This window comes from Orycteropus afer, unplaced genomic scaffold (assembly GCF_000298275.1).
Source record: "Orycteropus afer afer isolate SDZICR_OR568_19922 unplaced genomic scaffold, OryAfe1.0 scaffold00064, whole genome shotgun sequence".
NCBI lineage: Eukaryota > Metazoa > Chordata > Mammalia > Tubulidentata > Orycteropodidae > Orycteropus > Orycteropus afer.
The window spans coordinates 7,240,996-7,262,635 of NW_006921651.1; the positions used below are offsets into that span (position 1 = coordinate 7,240,996).

Here is a 21,640-nt window from a genome sequence, read left to right on the forward strand (position 1 = left end):
GTGGGGCTGGCGTGGGATCGGGCAGTGTTTCGTTCTGCTGTGCATGGGGTCGCTATGAGTCGGAAACGACTCGACGGCACTTAACAACAACAACAACATAATCAACACCAATGGAAGCAGCAGTCAAGACATCAGTTGATGTACTGCATTGGGAAAATCTGCCACAAAAGACCTCTTTCAAGTAATGAAGAGCAAAGATGTCTCCTTGAAGACTAAGGTGGGCCCAACCCAAGCCATGGTATTTTCAATCACCTCTTATGCATCTGAAAGCTGGACAATGAATAAGGAAGACTGAAAAAGAGTTGATGCTTTTGAGCTGTGGTGCTGGAGAAGAATGCTAAGAGTACCATGGTCTGCTAAAAGGACTAATAAATCTATCCTGGAAGAAGTGCAGTCGGAATGCTCCTTGGAAGCTAGAATGGCCAGACTTCGTCTTGCCTGCTCTGGTCATGTTGTCAGAAGGAACTGTTCTCTGGAGAAGGATATCACACTTGGTAAAGTGGAGGGTCAATGAAGAAGGGGAAGGCCCTCAATGAGATAGACAGACACAGTGGCTGCAACAATGGGCTTGTATAGCAAGGACTGTTGAGGCTGGCACAAGACTGGGAAGTATTTCGTCCTGCTGTGCATAGGGTCACTATGAGTTGGAGATGACTCAACGGCACCTAACAGCAGCAACAACAACAAGTAACTATTAGTATAAAGTTAAGTTGAACATGCAATCTTTATTTAATAGCAACAAACTGTACAGTAGCTCCAAAAAGCCATATGTATTGGAGAAGCCATCCTGCAAAAAAGAATTCCAGATTTTTTTAGTTAATAAAAAAAAAAAAAAGTGAAGATAAGAAATAACAATATGCTGGTGCAAAAAAGGGAAACAGAGATCAATAAATGACTTGAAAAGATTTGTTGTTAGGTGTCATCAAGTCAGTTCCAATTCACAGAGACTCTCTGAACAACAAAATGAAACTTTGTCATCCTCACCATTGTTGCTGTGTGAGCCCACTGTTTCAGCCACTGTGCCAGTCCGTTTCGTTGAGAGGCTTCCTCTTTTTCACTGACCCTCTACTTTACCAAGCATGATATCCTTCTTCAGGGACTGATCCCTCCTGATAATCCATCCAAAGCACATGAGACAAAGTCTTGCCATCCTTGCTTCTAAGGAGCATTCTGGCTGCACTTCCACAACAGATATGGTTCATTCTTCTGGCAGTCCATGGTATATTTAATATTCTTTGCCAACATCATAATTCAAAGTCATCAATTCTTCTTTGGTCTTCCTTATTCACTGCCCAGCTTTTGCATGCACATGAGGCTACTGAAAACACCATAGCTTAGGTCAGGTGCACCTTAGTGATATCTTAGAAGAGGTCTTTTGCAGATTTGCCCAGTGTATTATGTCATACAAAAACTGATAGACTGTTATAGGCTTAGTTGCACATTATATCAAGGTACAAAAAAATCTTTTTGTACAGTGTGAGTCAACAAACCAATTTTGCTCTCCACTGAGCCAAATTAAAAACCCTCTAAACTAGTATTTAGTAATTTAACTTAATAAAATAATCAAGTGAGTCAAACCACAACTTGTGGCACATTTGTCATTGCAAAGACACGATATTTCATGAAAGCTGAGTTATATGTCATTTTGGAAAGGTAGCTCCAAAGATACCAATAAGGAATGTATATACACCTACTCCTCACTTCCTCACTTATTATCTCATTATCTGACATTTCACAATTATGACAACAGTAAAAAAAAAAATCTACTATTTTGACTTTTTGCACACTGCAAAAAGGACATGGAGGTGACCCCTTCTTCTGACCTCCTCCAACCTCACAAGGGGGAAACAGAATCACCATCAACAGCCTAAGGCTTATTCCTATGAGGCCAGACATGCCATCATCCTCCAGCCTTTTTACCAACTCTGACACAAGGCATCCCTCCCACAGCACTCGTAACTTCTCTCCTGGGTTCGATAATTTCATAGCAAAGGCCACCCAAAACTCATAGACAACACTCATGATTATGGGGTTTATTAGAGAAGTAACAGGTTACAATTTAAGTTCAGGAATGCTCTCAGGAGATAATTCTTTAATCAGGACAGCCTCACCTTCATCACGCCCTCAGGCATACCTCTCTGGCCCTTGGCTTCTTGGCCTGGCCTCTGCCCAGCTCAGGCAAGTGTTACAAAGTTCTTTTAGCTCTGCCGATAGATGCACCTGGGTGTACCCTACTCTGCTAGCAAGTCTCCTGCCCAAAAGCACTCAGCTTTCTTGCTCCATGGGCTGGTAAGCCTGCCACTCTGTCTCGTGCCTTTTGTTTCTGCTGCCACTGTGCCTCAGCCAGCTGTCTCAGCCAGTCGTTTCTGCCAAGGAGGTCCAGCGCAGGGATTTCAGGTAAAAGGACACAATCCATTCCACCTTCAGCTTTTCTCTTGATGGCAGTGAAATGCCCCCTTCTGCCTCTAGAGGGGCTCATTTTAAACCTAGCAGAATGACAAAACTAACCAATCCCCCAATTGGAATTCTATGCACCTTATTTGCATGGTCCCACTCTGACAAGGGTGCCATGCTCTTTATTTACATTACTTACAAGCTAGCCAATCCCCTTATATTTGCATAGTTCCACCCAGTCATCTGGTGGGAGTCACAAAGACCATGGCTAAAAGACCTGTACCAAGTAATTCACTGCACCACACATATTAACAATGTATGTCTGGCAGTAAGGAATGATGAGATGCATGGCAAGAGTACAATGTTAATGTTATGTGTCAATGTGGCTGGGCCATGATTCTCAGTGGTTCGGCAGTTATGTAATGATATCATTTGGCAGTTATCTTCCATTTTGTGATCTGATGGGGTCATCCTCCATTTTCCCACAATGGTGATTTTCACATAATGACCTGGTCTTTGGAACCTAATAATGTTAGTAAGTGAGGAGTAAATGTATTCTGTGAAAAAATTTGTAGACTAACATTTTGTAGATTTTTCAGAGAATGCCCTTCTGAGCAATATTTAAACTCAAGAAACCAATCTATCATGGAAGTATTTATCAAATGCCACTTACTTGAGTACCTATCATGTACCAGGCACTGTTACAGGTATGAAGAATATTGTGGTGAACAAGACATAAGTTTCCACTGTAATAGAGATTACACATTCAAAGAAAAAAGACAACAGACAGATATATTTATATAATAAAATTTCAAGTAGCAATGAGTACAATGAAGAAAAAATAAAGCAAAGTAATGAAGGAAAGTGAAGGAGGAAGAGGCTATTTCAGATAATTCAATAACTGTTAAGAAGTAACTGGAATAAGACTAAATTTAGTAGTCTAAAATGTACCAAAACAAAACATCTATTTAAAAAAACGTTTACTACCCAGAAAGCTGAAATGATTTTCGAGGAAAAGAAGTGTCACATTTACCTGTTTCTTACCAAGTGAAAGCTTTCCAAAGCATGCACAAATGGTATTTTTTATTAGACAAATTCTATCACTTTTTTTTGGCCTTCCATAAAAGATTGTTTAAAATGACATGCTGAACAAAAGTTATCAAAGCAATCCAATAACATAAAGCACTTAAGAAATGTCAGACATTGAGCTATTATCTGAGGCAATCTCTCACTACTATTCTAGGAGGTAGGTGCTATTATTATCCTTACTTTGCAGATGAAAAAAGTTAAGGTTTAAGATGGTTAGGCACTTTACCCTAAATCACTGTTAATAAATCATAAACCCAGGGTTTAAATCAGGCCTGTTTAATCTCAAAACCTGTGCTTTTAACCAGTATATCACACTGGTAAGTAATTATTTCAAATAAAGGTACTGTGTGAGAATATCTAACCCAGCTCTTCCTGCCATCCAATGGTTAACCTACAAATCACAGACACATTAACACACACACATTTTGAAATGTAATACAAGACTGGCAATTATATCTATCCTATTCTCTACTCTGTAGTGAGTAACCTTTCTAAGGTAGAAGTCTGATTCATCAACTCTTCTATTTTAAAACCCTCCAGACTTTGCCACTGAATCAAGGATAAAATACAAACTCTTTAATAAGGTTTCCAAGGTTCTGGATATCATTCTTCTCTTCACATTCAATATTCACACACACACACACACACACACACACACACCTCCCCATCATAATACAAATGGCCAGCACATAATAAAACCAAAAAAACCAAACTCACTGCCACTGAGTCAATTCCAACTCACAGTGACCCCCTTTGGGTTTCCAAAAGGGAGCTTTCCTTTGGGAGCTCTGGTGGTGTAGTGCCTAAGGCATCTGACTGCTAACCAGAAGGCTGGCAGTTCAAACCCACTATCAAAGTCACTGATACTGCTTTGGAAACTCAAGGAGGGATCCAAGTCAATGGCAGTGAGCTTGGTTTTGGTTTTGGTTTTGGGTTTCCAGGGCAGTAAATCTTTATGGAAGTAGATTGCCCAGTCTTCCTTCCATGGAGTGGCTGGGGGGTTTGAACCGCCAACCTTCTGGTTAGCAGTCAAATGCCTTAGGTACTATGCCACCAGAGCTCCTGTTCTGCACATAATACATTTATTTAATAAATATTTATAAATTACTAAGTCCCAAACTAGCAAAGCCACACCAAATCCTTAAGAAAAATTTCTGAAAATTATTTTCATAGCTACAGGAAAGTAGAAAGAAAATTACTTTTAGATAATCAATTAAAATAATTTTCAGATAATCAGATGTCTACACAAAATAAATAATGTTATTAATAACAGCAACAGTAACTAATGTGTATTAAGATCTATATGCCAAGCACTGGTGCTATGTCTTTTACATATCTTATGTTTACCAAGCCTTGGAACCACCATAAAGGAGTTACTAAAATTTTTTCCATTTTACACATGAGGAAACAGGATTAAAGGTTAGTAACCTACTAAATAGGAGTCTGGTAGCACAGTGCCTAAGGCACTTGACTGCTAACCAGAAAGCTGGTGGTTCAAACCCACCAGTCACTCTTCGGAAGGAAGGTTGGGCAATCTACTTCCGTAGTGATACTACCTCAGCAACCCAAGGAGGGGTCGACTCGATGGCACATAACAACAATAACAACCTACACAATATCATATAGCAAATAAGTGTCAAATATGAGTCTCAAACCCAGAACCCTCTGATCTCAAAGTTCATACTGTAGATCTTATTTTAGAATGCCTCTGCATTGGTGTCAAAGAAACACAGACACACTAAGCAATCCTTTGACTACTCTACAAATGACACTAACTAGGGGACAAGAGAAAAAGATACCTCCTTCTTTTTTGATAGAGATAAAAGAAGAAGAACATAATTTTAGAATATACTTCCAAATAATAATTATCTCATAAAATTTTTATGGAATCCTGATAGGCTAATAGTAGGAAGGCATAGCTTAAAACTATACTATACCAGATGGCAGAGAAAAGGTAAAATGCTGTGGTTATTCAGTTAGGTCCAATCCTTAGGCATTACGTATCATTTGAAGATCCTTGGTTACTGAAAAGTACTCATGTGAAAGAAATATAAATTATACAACTCTATCACTGGCTGCTTGCTTTTTCCTATAGTGTAATCATGAAGTCAGTAACTACTTTCACAACCTAGCTAAACAGCAGAATGCCAGGAGTAACCATCTTAGAGTCTTAGGAAGAAGGGAATAAAATTGCATGTACCTGATCTACGAGTCGCTTTATTAGGGGTAGTCCTTCTAGTGCTGAACTGTCACATCCACTGGTCAATACTCGTTCAAATCCTAAGGTTAAGAGTGTCTCTAGAGCTGCCACTGGATCACGAACCATGTCAAAAGCTGAAATAAAATTAATTTGAATTTTGAACAGATACCTTGTAATGCAGCGTTTTCTAAAATATAATATACATACAGTGGTGTGCTAGATCTAGTTTACACTCGCACAAAAGAGACAAATGTGAAATATCCAGAAACTTTGCAAGCCAGGTTGTTAATCAACTGGTAGCTTGAAATCAGTCACGGTGGAATATTTACACCACAGAAATCAGCAAATATCACAAATCAGAATTCTTTTTCCAAGAGCCAGTTTACCAGCACACCACAGTCTGCAAACCATTTTACACATGATCATTTCAGATGGTATACATTTTAACAGATGTATTTACTTTAATGCAGATTAGAAATTAAAAAATTCCAATTTGCAGTAGTTTTAAGTTTTTCTTTAAAAAACAAACTCACCTAAGATTTTATTTAAATAAAATTAAATAAACTAACATAGGTACCACTCATGTATGGTATAACTATATATATATATATGATATGTAAATGACTCAAATTTTGGAAACTTTGCTCTAAGCCTTCAGGCAAAGCAGACTAAATAGAATGAAATACTACCCTTACTAGACCTAGAAAGGGCCCTTGGTTCACATTCTCATTATTGACTAACATTTTATACTAATTCTTCATATTCAAGGCTCATAGTATAAGGACAATTGCTTATATTTGTCTCTATGAAGTTTCAATTCCATCCTACTTTCTAAGAGACGCCTCTCCTCCCTAGAATCATCAGAGAGGAAAGTGGCACAGGAACCCCAAAGCAGCAAAAACCACTTCTGTTGTGGGTCTCAGAACTGGTACCTGACATATACGTTCTAATTGATGGCTAGACTGGGTAGGTGCTAGCGTCCTGGGATAGACCCTTTCCTTTCACCCTTTACTGCATCCAGGCAGCTAAATCTACTTCAGAGGATTTTCCTTTTTTGGATGGCAACACCTTCTTATCAATCATTACACTACCATATTCTCATAAGAGAAAAAAAAAAAGTAGAACCCCAGATAATGTTAAATTGCTACAAATTTCTAAAACATTAAAATATTTTTGTTAAACTTACTGGAAGAACAGAAATTTGAAGCCATTTTCTTAGTTTAATAAAAGAAAAATATATTCTGTATGATTAGTTTAATTTTTTAATTATTTAGCATGCTAAAATTTAAACTACACATGTTTTAGATGAATATTTAATGAATTATTTTCATGTTTAAAAACTTTTTGTGGTGAGGAGGGGCTAGGAATGGCACCTTAAGGTGTTGACTTTTAAGCAATTTAACATATTTTAGTAATTGATGGATTTAAATAGTAAGTCAAAGAAAAGTTTTCTGGTAGTGCCATCCATCACATCAAGAAACAAGAGTAACAAAAATCTTTATCTCTAGTATCCCTTGTTGTTGTTGTTGTTATGTGCCGTCGAGTTGGACCCGATTCATAGCGACCCCCCTTTGGGTTTCCAAGGCAGTATCACTAGGGAAGTAGATTGCCCAACCTTCCTTCCCAGGAGTGGTTGGTGGGTTGGAACCATCAGCCCTAGTATCAATTAATGTATGCAAATGCTTATCCTAATCTTTGAATGTTTATTCAAACCAAGAGAAAAACATTCAACACTTTCTCAAGCATATCATGAAGCCAAAAAGGTAAACTGACTAAACACTTCTTTTCATGTGCAATGGTAATGCCCTCCAGAGGCAAAATTAACTCGTGCCTCCTTTCCTCCGTCTTACCAATGCTTGGCCTATGAATATTTTAACTACCTGATTTGCAGATAGGAAGTATCTTTTTTATGTGAAACTATCAGATAGTTTTTAGAAACATTCTGATGCAGAGTCCAAAAAATCCACTGCTATCAGTCCAGTCAAATCTGACTCATAGTGACCCTCTGGGACAGAGCAGAATTGCCCGATAGGGTTTCCAAAGCTGTAAATCTTTATAGAGCAGACTGCCTCATCTTTCTCCCACAGACTGGCTGATGGGTTCAAACTGCTGATCTTTTAGTTAGCAGCTGAATGCTTTTTTATTTTATTTTTTTTAATTTTTATTGTGATTTGGGTGAAAGTTTATAGAACAAATTCATTTTCCATATAGCAGCTCACATACACTTTCTCATGACATTGACTGCAATTCCCCACAGTGCAACAGCTCCCCTCCCACTTCTTCCCCATAGTTACCTCTTCCCTGTGTCCATCCCTCCATGCACTCCTGCCCCGTGAGCTGTCTCCCTGTGTATCAACAGCCCTTCTATTCTCCCATGGTCGATTTAAAGAGTGTATCTACCTAATGTAAATGTTCAGCTCATATGTCTGTCTTTTGTTTGGCTGGAAGCCATAGGAGTGGGTTCATTTCCAGACCTGAAGGGCAGCTAGGGGCCATAGCTTCATCAGGCTCTATCAGACCAGCAAACCTGGACCCCTCCTTTTTTTTTGATTTTCAATTTTGTTCCACGTTGTTCTCCCTCTCTATCCAGGATCTCCTACATAGATCCCCTTCCAAGTGGCTGACAGTGGCAGCCAGGCACCATCTACTTCTTGTGGTCTCACAGTGATACAGGCTGAGGTTCACATGGTGTACCAGTCCCTTGGACTAATTGTTTCCATGTATCTTTGGTTTTCTTCATTCTTCTTTGCTCTAGACAAATAGAGACTCATCGTTGCATCTAGATGGCCACTTGCAAGCTTTTAAGATCCCAGTTGATTAGTTAGCACTTGTTTTGGTCCTCTAGTGCTACACTAACAGAAAATACCATAAATGGGTGACTTTAACAAATAGCAGTTTATTCTCTTACAGTTTTGGAGGCTAGAAGTCCAAGTTCAAAGTGCCAGCTCTAGGGGCTGGGTGAAAGCCCCTGGATCTTGGGCTTAGCTCTGACTCTTGCTCCCTGTCCACTGCAACTGGAGGCATCTCTTCAGTCAGGCAGCTGCTAACTGCTGAGGCTGGTAAATCCAAGGTCAACAGTAAAAAGGCACCGTCCCAAGATTACCAAACAACACGGCAGGCCACTAGTTCAAGTCCAGAGACAGCCCAAGACTGGCAGGAAATATTACAGGCTGCTGAATGAAGACTCAGCTGCATGCAGGGTCCATGCATGCCCAAAATCTGCAGGCCATACCCTAAGCTTCTCCTTATATACTGGAAGCAGACCACATCCCTAAAGCAGCCATTCAGCTGCTCATGGCAGATTCCACCCCGGCACTGACTGCCAGTGTCATCATGGGGAATAACTATAACCAGCTGCCCAACCACTCAAAACCAGGCCCAGCCAAGGTGACATATAACCTTAATGACCACAGCACTGCATCACTAGAGCTCCTTGATGCAAACCAAAAAAAAACCAAACCTACCGCCATCAAGTCGATTCTGACCCACAGTGACCCCATTGGGTTTCCGAGGCAGTAAATCTTTACGGAAGTAGATTGCCTGGTCTTCCTTCTGCGGAGTAGCTGGTAGGTTTGAACCCCCAACCTTCTGGCTAGCAGTCAAATGCCTTAGGCTCTGCGGCACCAGAGCTCCAATGATGCAAAGTAGCTATTAATAACGGAAAGGAATTTTGTACATTATAGTGGACATCTGTTTATTATCTATCTAGTATCTATTTCTTCTTTCCTCCTTCTTAATAGTATCCAATTCTTCAGGTATTTCAGGCAGCCTGTAATCATCTGGGAAAGCTGACCTTACTCCTAGCTCTACGAATGATTGCCTAGCTTAAATTAGCCAGCACATTCCATTCTGCTGGTCACAGAGATTTATTCCTTTTGGGGTTGCCGAAGGCAATCTAAAGGAACTCTGATGGTGTAGTGGTTAAGGCATTTAGCTACTAACCAAAAATTCAGTGATTCAAACCTACCAGCTGCTCTGCAGAAGAAAGATAGGGCAATCTACTTCTGTAAAAATTTACAGCCTTGGAAACCCAACGGGGGCTGTTATGAGTCGGAATCAATTCGATGGCAGTGAGTTTGGTTTGAGTGTTTTTTAAGGCAATCTAAGGTAAGCACCTGTGGATATGCTTCCTCTATTATATCCTCCCCTGCAACATCTAGTTTTAACAATTTTTCATAACTAAGACCAAATCAAATCCACTGCCTTTGAGTTGATTCCAACTCACAGGGTTTCCAAAGCTGTAAATCTTTACAGAAGTAGACTGGCTTATCTTTCTTTTGTGGAGTGGCTGGTGGGTTTGAACCGCTGACATTTTAGTTAACAGCCAAATTCATAACTAAGGTCTCAAAATTTCTAGAAATTATTGTTGTTGTTGTTGTTATGTGCCGTCGAGTCGGACCCGACTCATAGTGACCCCTCCTTGGGTTTCCGAGGCAGTATCACTACGGAAGTAGATTGCCCCATCTTCCTTCCAAGGAGTGGCTGGTGGGTTTGAACCGCCAGCCTTCTGGTTAGCAGTCAAGTGCCTTAGCCACTATGCTACCAGAGCGCCCATCTCTAAATTAAATATTTAGTCCCAAGGTCATTATAAAGAAAACCACCAGTAACACTATAGAGCTACAGAACTGTGTTCCATAAAATGTTGTGACGTTTTGAAAAACTAAAAACAGACACTGTTCCACAGAACTTCTAAGATAGAAATGACTCACCTCGGTGGAAAGTGACTGGCAGAGGACGGCAAATAGCTATTAAAAGAAAGTTATAGAACAGCATGAATGAAGAGATTATCACTGATAATTATATACAGAATTCTTCACACTAGATGGGACTTTTTTTAAAATAGTTTCTTCTCCTAAGAAGTGAAGAAAGTGAACTAAAATAATAATAAAATGGTAGTCTTATAAATTCAAAAGTCCTATCTTTCAACTAATCCCTGATTTCTAGGTTAAAAAAACTAGTTATCCACTCCTTAGAGGCATCTAATAAAAATTAAATGATCTGACAACTATGAGTATAGCATTACATTAAAGCTATTATTTACACCTCTGAGAATCTTCAAGAAATATTTTGGTAGTTTGCTTCTGTCCTCTCCACATCTCCTCACCTTCACCAACTGTAATACCCTTTGAAGTTTTTGGTGTAGCAGTTAAAGGAATCAAGGTAAACCTCCATTAGACCCTACAGGAACAGTAGCAGAACCCGAACTACAGAAACTCAGGAGAGTTTGGAGGGCTATACCACATACCCTCCACCCCAAACATCTAAGTCACTACTGTTTAAAATGGCTAGGCTAGTATAAGGGCCTGCAGGTATAACTGAAAAGTCAGTATTGTGATACATTTTCCCATAACTGGGTCTATAAATTCAATCATCATTAGGGGCTCTTTGGTCTCAAATACAAAATCCTTACCCACAAGGGACATGCACAGCTCTTTGTCAATGTGTCCATCTTCAGTCAAAGCCCCAAATACCAAACCATCAGCACCATACAGCTTGGCAAGACGAATGTCAGTCTTCATCACCTCAATTTCACGATCTGAATATAAAAAATCACCTCCTCGTGGCCGAATCATCACAAAGACAGGGATCTGGACACACTGCTTCACTACTTGAAGGACACCTATGAGAACAGAGAGCTGATGAATTAAAATTCAAATGTGAGCTAAAAGCTTAAGGAAGTCAATAAGATATTATTAGACTTTTAAATGTTTTTGTATATCACTTCCAAAAGAAAAGGAAGAAATGACTGAAGAAACCATAAGAAAGATGGAAAGGGACCACAATAGACGGTCCTGGATACAATGGGAGAAAAATGTGGAACAAAATTCAAAATAATGAAAAAGACCAGGCTTATTGGCCTGATGCAAGCCCCAAGACTATGGACCTTAGACACCCTTCAAACCTGTAACTGGACTCACCTCTGTGGCTCAACTTTCAGCCAAATGACAGGCCTATAAGGTAAACAAAAATACCAGGGAGGTATGCATTCCTTAGAACAAGCAACCATACACAATCAAAGCGCAGCATCTGCCCAGGGATGAAGCTCAGAAAGCAGAAAGGGACAGCAAAGAAGGATGAAGTAAAATGGTAAACACAGGGAAGAAGTGGAGAGAGAGCCGTTATATTAGGGGGATTATAATCCATGTCACAAAATAAAATGTGTATGAATCGCTAAAAAGAAAACCTACTTAACTCTGTAAACTTTCACCCAAATCACAATTAAAAAAGGAAGAAAGAAAGAAAGATGGATCTAAAGGGAAGGAGGACACTAAGAAAAAAAAAATGTATATATGGTGAAAGTTAAGTAATAGGAACCAAACCAAAAATCCGCAGGCCATTGAGTCAATTCCAATTCCTAACAACACTGTAAGACAGAATAGAATTACCTCATAAGGTTTCCAAGGCTGTAAATCTTTATGGAAGTAGACTGCCTCATCTTTCTCCCATGGAACAGCTGGTGGGTTCAAATTGCCAACCTCTTGGTTAGCAGCCAACTGGTTCAACCACACCACCAGAGCTCCTTAAGTAATAGGAAAGCCAATCGTAAAAAATTTGGAAAATAAAAGGGAAATAAATGGCATTTTGGAAATATTTATTAGTTGACTCAATAAAAACCTTTTGGCTCAAAACCCTTTGACTAGCATGTGACATATGGAAGCATAGTAACTCTCAGGCTCAATCTTCTGCCAGCGGATTCCTAAGATACAGTTTCTCCTTTTTAACTGATTATAGCTCTGTTTAAAACCTACTATAGACATGGTTGGAGCTTGAGAGGCACAGTGGTTAAAGCATTTGGCTGCTAATCAAAAGGTCGGCAGTTTGAACTCACCAACTGCTGAAAGATGAGGCGGTCTGCTTCCATAAAGATTTACAGCCTTGCCAACCTTATAGTGCAGTTCTTCTTTGTCCCATAGGGTCGCTATGAGTCAGAATCAACTCAATGGCAGTGGGTTTGGGTTCACAAAGATGGTTTGGAGAAGCCCTGATGATCCTACCAGCCACTCTGCAGAATAAAGAAGTGGTAGTCTGCTTTTGTAAAGATTTACAGCCTTGGATTGGTTGCTAACCTAAAGGTTGGTGGTTTGAACCCACACAGCCACTCTGTAGAAGAAAGGCCTGGCAATCCACTTCTGTAAAGATCAGAGCCATGAAAACCCTAAGGAGCAGTTCTACTATGTACACATGGGGTCAACCGTAAGGGGCAAATGACTCAATGAAAACAGGTTTGGTTTTAGATAGATGATTAAATTGTTTCAAATTTTATGACCCTCACTGGACAAAGATATTCAGCAAAGACTTTATTTTTTCTTGTTTTTTGAAAGAGCTATGTAAAAGGGAGCAAAGTTCTACTTATTTATTACTCTATATAGAAATCTATGAAAAAATTACCTATGACACAATTTGTGGCTAGCTCAGAAACTTTCAATAATTTAAGATCTGTGGCAAGCACTATTAGTTGTTTACCCAACATAAATTTCCTTCTTCTTCTCTGATAAAAGAACTCAAATATTGCATAAGGTAACCATAATACCAGCACCAAGCAATGCATCATGATTGGTACTGCAAAAAAAACAAACTGCATTATTCACAAATATGTTTTAGAGATTTTAGAACTGCCAACGAATGTCCTCCTTTACTGAGAAGGTTCCAGAAGGCTGCTGTATATATAACCCTTTATACCAAATAATCTCATCAAGAAAAAGCTCTGGTGGTGTTAGCAGTTAAAGCATTCGGATGCCAACCAAAAGTTGGTGGTTCAAACCTACCAGCTGGTTCTGCAGGAGAAAGGTAAGGAAATTTGCTTCTGTAAAGATCTAAAGCCTTTGGAACCCAATGGGGCACTTTTACTCTGTCCTAAAGGGTCACTATGAGTTGAAATTGACTTGATGGCAGTGGGTTTTTTAAAATGTTATCAATCTCAGAGTAGCATATTTTAGGAATCAAAAGTTTATATAGGGACTTCAGCTTTTGGCCAAGACAGATAACAGAGACTAGATTTACCTTCCTGCCTATAATAACCAAGAAAGGGACAAAACGTATGAAACAATGGTTTGCAAGATACTGGACATTACAAAACCAAGGACAGTGATTCTTGAAAGATGGGAAACAAATGAGGTGAGCCCTATGACTGACTCAGATTATAGTCTAGAGAGTTTCTAGGACATAGAGCAGGGAGAAGGAACCCAGGTGGAGCCCAAAGAATTCTCTGAGTTGAGGAGATAGAGCTGAGATTCCAGGGAGACCAAGGTGGTTAGAGTTTTTCTGTAGGAGAGAATATAGAGAAGGAGAGAAAGAGAACTCTAGAGATCTGCAAAAAGCCTCCCTCGAATATTCCGCTAAGTACTGATGAGCAAATGCATGCAGCTTAACTACACAAAGCCAGGAAAAGAAGTACTGAAGAGGATTGTAATAGTTTCTGACAGTCACAATGGGCTGGGAATAACGCTTGTTTCATGTCAGTGAGACAGGAAAACCTCAACAAGATTCATGGGACACTGGGCAGAGTACACAGAAGACTCTTGCCTCAGTGGTGGGAAATAACTAGCTCTAGACTGAGCATTGTTCCAAACCTGCCTAACAAACCTTAAAAGCAAGACCTAAAAGGACCAAACTATTTCCAACTAGTCTAACTACATCCCAGAATAAAGCTCAAGAGTATTTATAGGAAGACAAAAATATTTAGTACCCAAAAAAGTAGAATTCACAATCCCTAGTATAAAAAAATTACAGATAGGAAAATATGATACATCATGAGGCAATAAAGAAAGCAAAAAAACCCAACCCAGAATTCAAACAGATACTAGAATTAACAGAGAAGGCCATTAGAACAGCTACCATAGACTTCTGGTAAGATGGCGGAATAGGTAGACAAGCTCCACAGACCCTCTTCAACAAAGAAAAGAGAAACCAATTGACAGAGATACAGAAGATGTTCCTGTAGCCCTGAGCTTTGAAAGGAAGTACACAGAAGCGGATTAGGCACCAACTAGTGGAAAAACCTGAACGAACACAGTGAGTACGGAGATGGTTGGAGCAGTGGACTGTCAGCTGCTTTGACAGGACCAACAGCCTGAATATTTCCAAGTGGTGTTGGGACCTGAGAATTGACCTAAAGATCAGCCCTGGTCGCCAAGGGCTACAGGGACGACTGCACTGGTGGCCTATGACCAGGAAGGGAAACAGCAAGGAGGGAGACAACCTGAGCTGTGGACTTTCAGCTGTCCAGAGGGCACAGCCATTTTGATTGTTTACACGCAGTGGCCATTTTGGATATTTAAAGTGACTGAGCTGGGGAATGAAACTAAATGTACACGTTACATTGAATGTAAAACAAGCTCTTAAAATAAAAAAAAAAAAAGTGACTGACAGCACAGCCATTTTGAAGGTTTAAAAGTGGTAGCCATTTTGGATATTTAAAGTGACCAAGGACACAGCCATTTTTATTGTTTACAAGCACCGGCCATTTTGGATATTTAAAGTGACTGAGGGTATAGCCATTTTGAATGTTTACAAGTGTAAACATTCAACATTTTGGATTTTAAAGTGATAGCATTTCTCATTCAGATTCCAGGGACCTAAGAGTAGGCTCAATTTGCCAAGGACAGGAGGGACGTATGGGAGGCAGAAAACAGGAAAGGAGACAGGTGGTGAGTGTATAAGTGCTGCCAACTAGCAAATAGAGGAGCAAAGCATAGTACCCTGCTTACATAGATAACATACAAACAAAACAAAAGAAAATGAAAATTGCGGGCAAGCCACTCCAACATGTTGTTGCTGTTGTTATGTGCCGTTGAGTCAGACCTGACTCATAGTGACCCCCCTTGGGTTTCCGAGGCGGTATCACTACGGAAGTAGATTGCCCAACCTTCCTTCCAAGGAGTGGCTGGTGGGTTTGAACCACCAGTCTTCTGGTTAGCTGTCAAGTGCCTTAGGCACTACGCTATCAGAGCTCCTCAGTTCAACATACAAACACCAATTAAATATAAACACAAAAAGCCCCCAATGTCTTGGAGACAACAGAGCATCACAGCCCACACAGAGAAGCAAGATAAAGCAGGAGAAACAAGGGACCAGGATACAGACCCAAAGCACAGCCCTGAGGAATACACAGCACTGGAACTCCCTGATAAGGAATTCAAAAGAATTGTATTTAGGTACCTTCAGCAAATTGACAAGGAAAACACTGACAAAATGGAGGAAAACACAGAGAAAACCCTTGAACTGTTTCAAAAGACAATACAAGAACAAAATGACAAAATAAATGAAAAATGAGAAATGATAAGAAATCTACAGATAGAAGTCCAGAAGATTAATACTAAATAGGTAACTCATTGAATGAGTAAAGGAGTAGAACTGTATCAATGGAAGACAGAATTAGTGAGATTGAAGGCAAATACCTCAATACTTCTTTGGAAAGCCAACAAAATGAAGAAAGCCTAAGGTTCATGTGGGATACCATCAAAAGGAATAACTTACGTATCATTGGAATTCCAAAACAGGAAGAAAAAAATAAAACCACAGAGAAAATAGTCAAAGATTTGTTGGAAGAGAATTTTCCTGTTATGATGAAAGATAAGAAGATATCCATTCAAGAAGTCCAATGAACCCCAAGCAGGACGGACTCCAAAAGAAAATCACCAAGACATATCACCATAAAACTCACCAAAACCAAAGACAAAGAAATAATTCTAAAAGCCGCATGGGAAAAGCAAAAAGTTACCTACAAGGGACAACCAATAAGAATAAGCTCAGATTTCTTGGCAGAAACCGTGCAGGTGAGAAGACAATGGGATGGTATATATAAAACCCAGAAAGAGAAAAATTTCCAACCAAGAATTATATACCTGGCAAAACTGTCCCTCAAATATGATGGTGAAATTAGGACATTTCTAGATAAGCAGAAATTAAGGGAATTTGTTAAAACCAGACCAACCTTATAAGAAATGCTAAAGGAGGTCCCTTGGACAGAGAACCAACAAAAGCAAACAACAACTCACCATTAATACACATGATGACATAACCCAGAAACCAACCCAGTTATAGAAGTATCCAAAGGAAATAAGCCTACAACATTGTAAACAGGGAACCAGAGATATCAATTGACAAATGAAGACAACTACAAACCAAAAAGAAGGAAAAACTGTGTAGTTACAGAACTTCTAAATGGTAGGGAAGTCAAGACAACTACAAAATAGAATGGACTGTTCTAAATTTGGGAAGAAATCATAAATCACAGGGTAACCTCAAAGAAAAATGATAAACCTTTACATCAAAATAAAAAAGAGGACTAGTACAAATATTTAGCAAATACCAAAACAATAGCAAAGACAGATGGACAAATATAATATTAGTTCATTATTGTAAAAAGTCAAGGATATATGGAAAGAAACTTTCTTCGTTGGTTTCCAGGGGTGGGAGGGGAGGGAAGGAAACACTGAAGAAAAAAAAAATGCATTGACCCCATGTCACTTTAGTTTTGTGTATTTCACTGTACATAAATTATATTTCAATAAAATGCATTTTTAAAAAATAATAAAACAGCTACTATGACTTCATTCTGTATGTTCAAAAAGTTAAGAAGAGACATGGGAGATACATACATATATTAAAAAAAGATTAAAATAAAACTTTTAGAGATGAATACTATAATGAGTGAGATGAAAAGATACTAGATGGCATTCACAGCACATTAGATGTTGCAGAATAACAGATTGTTGTTGTTGTTGTGTGCTGTGAAGTCGGACCTGACTCATAGCGACCCCTCCTTGGGTTTCCGAGGCAGTATCACTACGGAAGTAGATTGCCCCATCTTCCTTTCGAGGAGTGACTGGTGGGTTTGAACCATCACCGTTCTGGTCAGCAGTCAAATGCCTTAGGCACTACGCTAGCAGAGCTCCAGAATAACAGATGAGTAAACCTGAAATACATAGCAAAGACTATCCAAAATGAAACACAAAGAAGGAACATTTAAAAATAAATAAATAAAGCAGCACATCAGTACACTGTGAGGCAACTTTAAGCAGCCTAATATAAATGAAGTCTCTGAAGGAAGAGGAGAGTGACAGAAAAAAATATTTGAACATTGAAAAGTTTCCAACTTTGATGAAAAATAAAAATGCACAGATCCAAAGAATATGAGGAAAGCCATATCCAGGTACATCAAAATAACATTGCTCACAGGAACTCTTACTCATCGCTAGTGGGAATGCAAAACAATACAGCTTCTTTGGAAGACAGCCTGGCAGTTTCTTACAAAGCTAAACGTATGCTCACCATTTGATCAGCAATTGCACTCATAGGTACTTACCCAAATGAGATTAAGATGTATGTTTACATAAAAACCTGCACATGGATGGTTATAGCAGCTTTATTCGTAATTGCCAAAAATTGGAAGAAACCAAGATATCCTCCAATAGGTGAATGGATAAATTGTGGTATATCCAAATAACAGAATATTCCCATAATAAAAAGAAATGAGCTATCAAGCCAGAAAAGACATGGAGGAACCTTAAATGCATTCTGCTAAATGAAAGAAACCAGTCAGAAAAAGCTACACACTATATGACATTCTGGAAAAGGCAAAACTACAGAGACAGTGAAAAGATCAGTGGTTGCCATGGGGCCAGGGGAAGGATGAGTAGGTAGAGCACAAAGCAATTTTTGGCCAGTGAAATTATTTTGTGATACAGTAATGGTAGATACATGATAGTAAGCATTTATCAAAACCCAGAGTGAAATCCATTGTAAACTATGGGTTTTAGTTAGTAATAATATATCAATATTGGTTCATCAATTTTAACAAATGTATCACAGGAATGCCACCCGTTAATAGGAGAAATAATGTGCACCGACAGGAGGGCATAAATGGGCATTCTCTGTATTTCCTGCACAGCATTTCTATAAACCTAAAGTGCTCTAAAAAGGAAGATATACATATACATACATATTATATATATATATATATATATATACCATTTAAAAAAAAGTAAAAATCACATTGCTCAAAATCAAGAAAAAAAGAAAATCTTAAAAGCAACCAGAGAAAAGAGATACATTATGTTGAGAAGAAAAAAGATAGGAATAGCAGATTTCTTCTTGAAAACAATACAAGCAAGAAAATATAGAAAACCATCTTTAAAATATAGAAAGAAAAAAAATAACTATCAACCGAGAATTCTACATTTAGCAAAAAATATCTTTGAAAAATGAAGGAGCAATAAAGATATTTTAGGACACACAAAAGCTGACAGAATTTATCACTAGCATACTTGCACTACAAACAATGCTAAAGGAAGTACTTGCTGCTCAGAGGGAAAATGAAACAAGATGGAAATACAGATCTACACAAAGGAATGACAAGTACCAGAAAGGGTCACCACATGGAGATACATATTATATCTGCACAGTTATATTTTTACACACCACACACACATATAATGAGTATTTTCTTATAATTTAATCTCATTAAGAGATGATTCTCTTTAAATAAAAGTAACAACAATGTAGTGTAGGGTTTATAATATACATAGAAGTATAATATACGACAACAATAGCATAAAGACCAGGAGAGGAGAAATAAAAACAAAAGTCAAATATACCAAGGATGTCAGAATTAAAAGATTAAAACAAGAAAAAAGCCTGGGTCCTTACCATAGTCACAGGGGACATCAAGCTCAATTGGCATAACATACCACACAAAACATTGTTCCACCTCCTACTTTGGCAAGTAGCGACTGGGATCTTAAAAGCTTGCAAGCAGCCATCTAGATGCAATGATGGGTCTCTCCTCATCCAGAGCAAATAGAAATGAAGAAAACCAAAGATTCATGGAAACAATTAGTCCTAGCCACTGGTACACCATGTGATCCACAGCTTATATGACTATGAGACCAGAAGAACTAGATGGTGCCATTGTCAACAACTCAGAGGGGGATCTATGTAGGAGATCCTGGATAGAGAGGGAGAACAATGTGGATCAAAACTCAAAATCATTTGGAAAAAAAAAAAGGGCAGGGGACCAGGTTTGCTGGTCTGATAGAGCCTGGTGGAACCACTAAGACTGTGGCCCCTAGCTGCCCTTCAGGTCTGGAATTGAACCCATACCTGTGGCTTCCAGCCAAATGAAAGACAGCATATGAGTTGAACATTTACCTGAGGCAGATATACTCCTTGGAGAGAACAACCATGGGAGAAGAAGGGCTTTTTATGCACAGGGAGACAGCTCAGGGGGCAAGAGTGCATGGAGGGATGGACATAGGGAAGAGGTAATTATCGGGAGGAAGTGGGAGGGGAGCTGTCGCATTGTGGTATATCGTAGTCAATGTCATGAGACAAAATGTACGTGAACTGCTGTATGGAAAGTGAATTTGCTCTATAAATTTTCACCCAAATCATAATATATACATATATAATAAAAGCCTGGGTCCTTGATATTAATGCAGAGCAGCTGAACCAATGTTAACAACAACTACCTTCCTCTGAACTTTTTGATATATAAGGGAGGAAAAAAAATCTACTTGGTCAAGTCTTTAATAGATTTTCCATTACTTACAATCTTAAGTATGTCTGATTGATATAATAACTATAACACAGTTAATGTGACATCAGTAAAGGACTCCAGTGAAACTGAGTAGCAATTGTCTCCAGGCTCTGCAAATTCTTACTAGAATGCTGTGAAAATGGATACTTACCCATGCTGGGTGTGGTTCCTCCCTCCAATAAACTAGAACATAATTCAATCCGACCAGCACCTGCGATAAAAGCATTGCTCAAAAATAATTTGTCCAAAATAAACTCTTACTAAATAGTAAACCCTTTACATTTTTTTTCCAAATAAAGAATAGCATCTTAGAAATTGTCTAAGAGAAATCAAATTATAAAACTAATCCAACTATATTCTGCAACCCACATTGTTACTGAGAGCCAAACTTACAGAGTTAATGCAAGCTAAACTAGTCCCTTAAAATTTGCCTATCCATAGAGAAAGAATTTAGAATAAACAAGTTGTTTATGGACTGATCATAGTGGATTGCTGACTCTTTGTTGATAAGAAAACACATAATCTGTTACCAAGAAGTCTTTATATTCTGTTAAGAAAAAGAACAAGTTACTTTTGTGTAGCTTAAATCAGGTTCATTACACAAATAAGAAAATGTTGGAAGCAAAAGAACTATCAGACTACTTGGGTCTTGTCAAAAGGTTTTAGGAACCAACTTGGAGAGGCTCCTACTGGCCAAAGATGAGACATTTGAACATCAATAAGAGCAACTACAATGGATTAAAACACATCAAATATATTACTTGCTTCAAAATAATCTGAGGTTGAGGAAAGTAAAAGCAGGACTAGAGATTCAGGGCCAGCAAACTGACCTGCAGGCCAAAGGCCCACTCACACCTTGTTTTCATTATGGCCTGCAGACTAAGTATTTTTTTTTTTTAATAACAACTTTATTGAGATATAACTCCCATACCATACATTTAAATTCACTCATTTAAAGTGTACAGTGTGTTTTATTATATTCACAGAATTGTGCAACCAACACCACTACAATTGATAGTGCGATCAAATTGGACAATTTTCATCACCCCCAAAAGGAACCCTGTACTCTTTAGCAGTCACCTCCCCTTTTCCTCACGCCCCTCGGACTCAGGCAATCTCTAATCCACTTTCTACCACCACAGATTTGCCTATTCTGGATATTTCATATAAATGGAATCATATAATATGTGGTATTCTATGACTGATCTCTTTCATTTATCATGTTCTCAAGTTCATCCATGACTTCTTTCTTTTTTATTGCCAAATTAAGGATGGTTTTACATTTTTCAAAGTATCGTCAAAAAAAAATAAATAAATAAGAGGAGTTCTGGCAAGATGGTGGACTAGGCAGAAAGACTGCACAGACTCTCTTCAACAAAGAAAAGGGAAACCAATTAACACAGACACAGAAGATAATC

General features: G+C 38.6%; 1 protein-coding gene across 1 annotated transcript in view; it reads right to left on the bottom strand.

The window, feature by feature from the left end:
• The window catches only part of CUTC (cutC copper transporter), a 45,314-nt gene that overhangs the window by 12,524 nt on the left and 11,150 nt on the right, over nucleotides 1-21,640 (bottom strand). The window contains exons 3-6 of the mRNA XM_007939967.2: nucleotides 20,374-20,433; nucleotides 11,094-11,303; nucleotides 10,393-10,428; nucleotides 5,684-5,817 (exon numbers count right to left, since the gene is read on the bottom strand). Coding sequence (XP_007938158.1) covers nucleotides 5,684-5,817; nucleotides 10,393-10,428; nucleotides 11,094-11,303; nucleotides 20,374-20,433 — 440 coding nt within the window. The remainder of the gene's footprint in view (nucleotides 1-5,683; nucleotides 5,818-10,392; nucleotides 10,429-11,093; nucleotides 11,304-20,373; nucleotides 20,434-21,640) is intronic.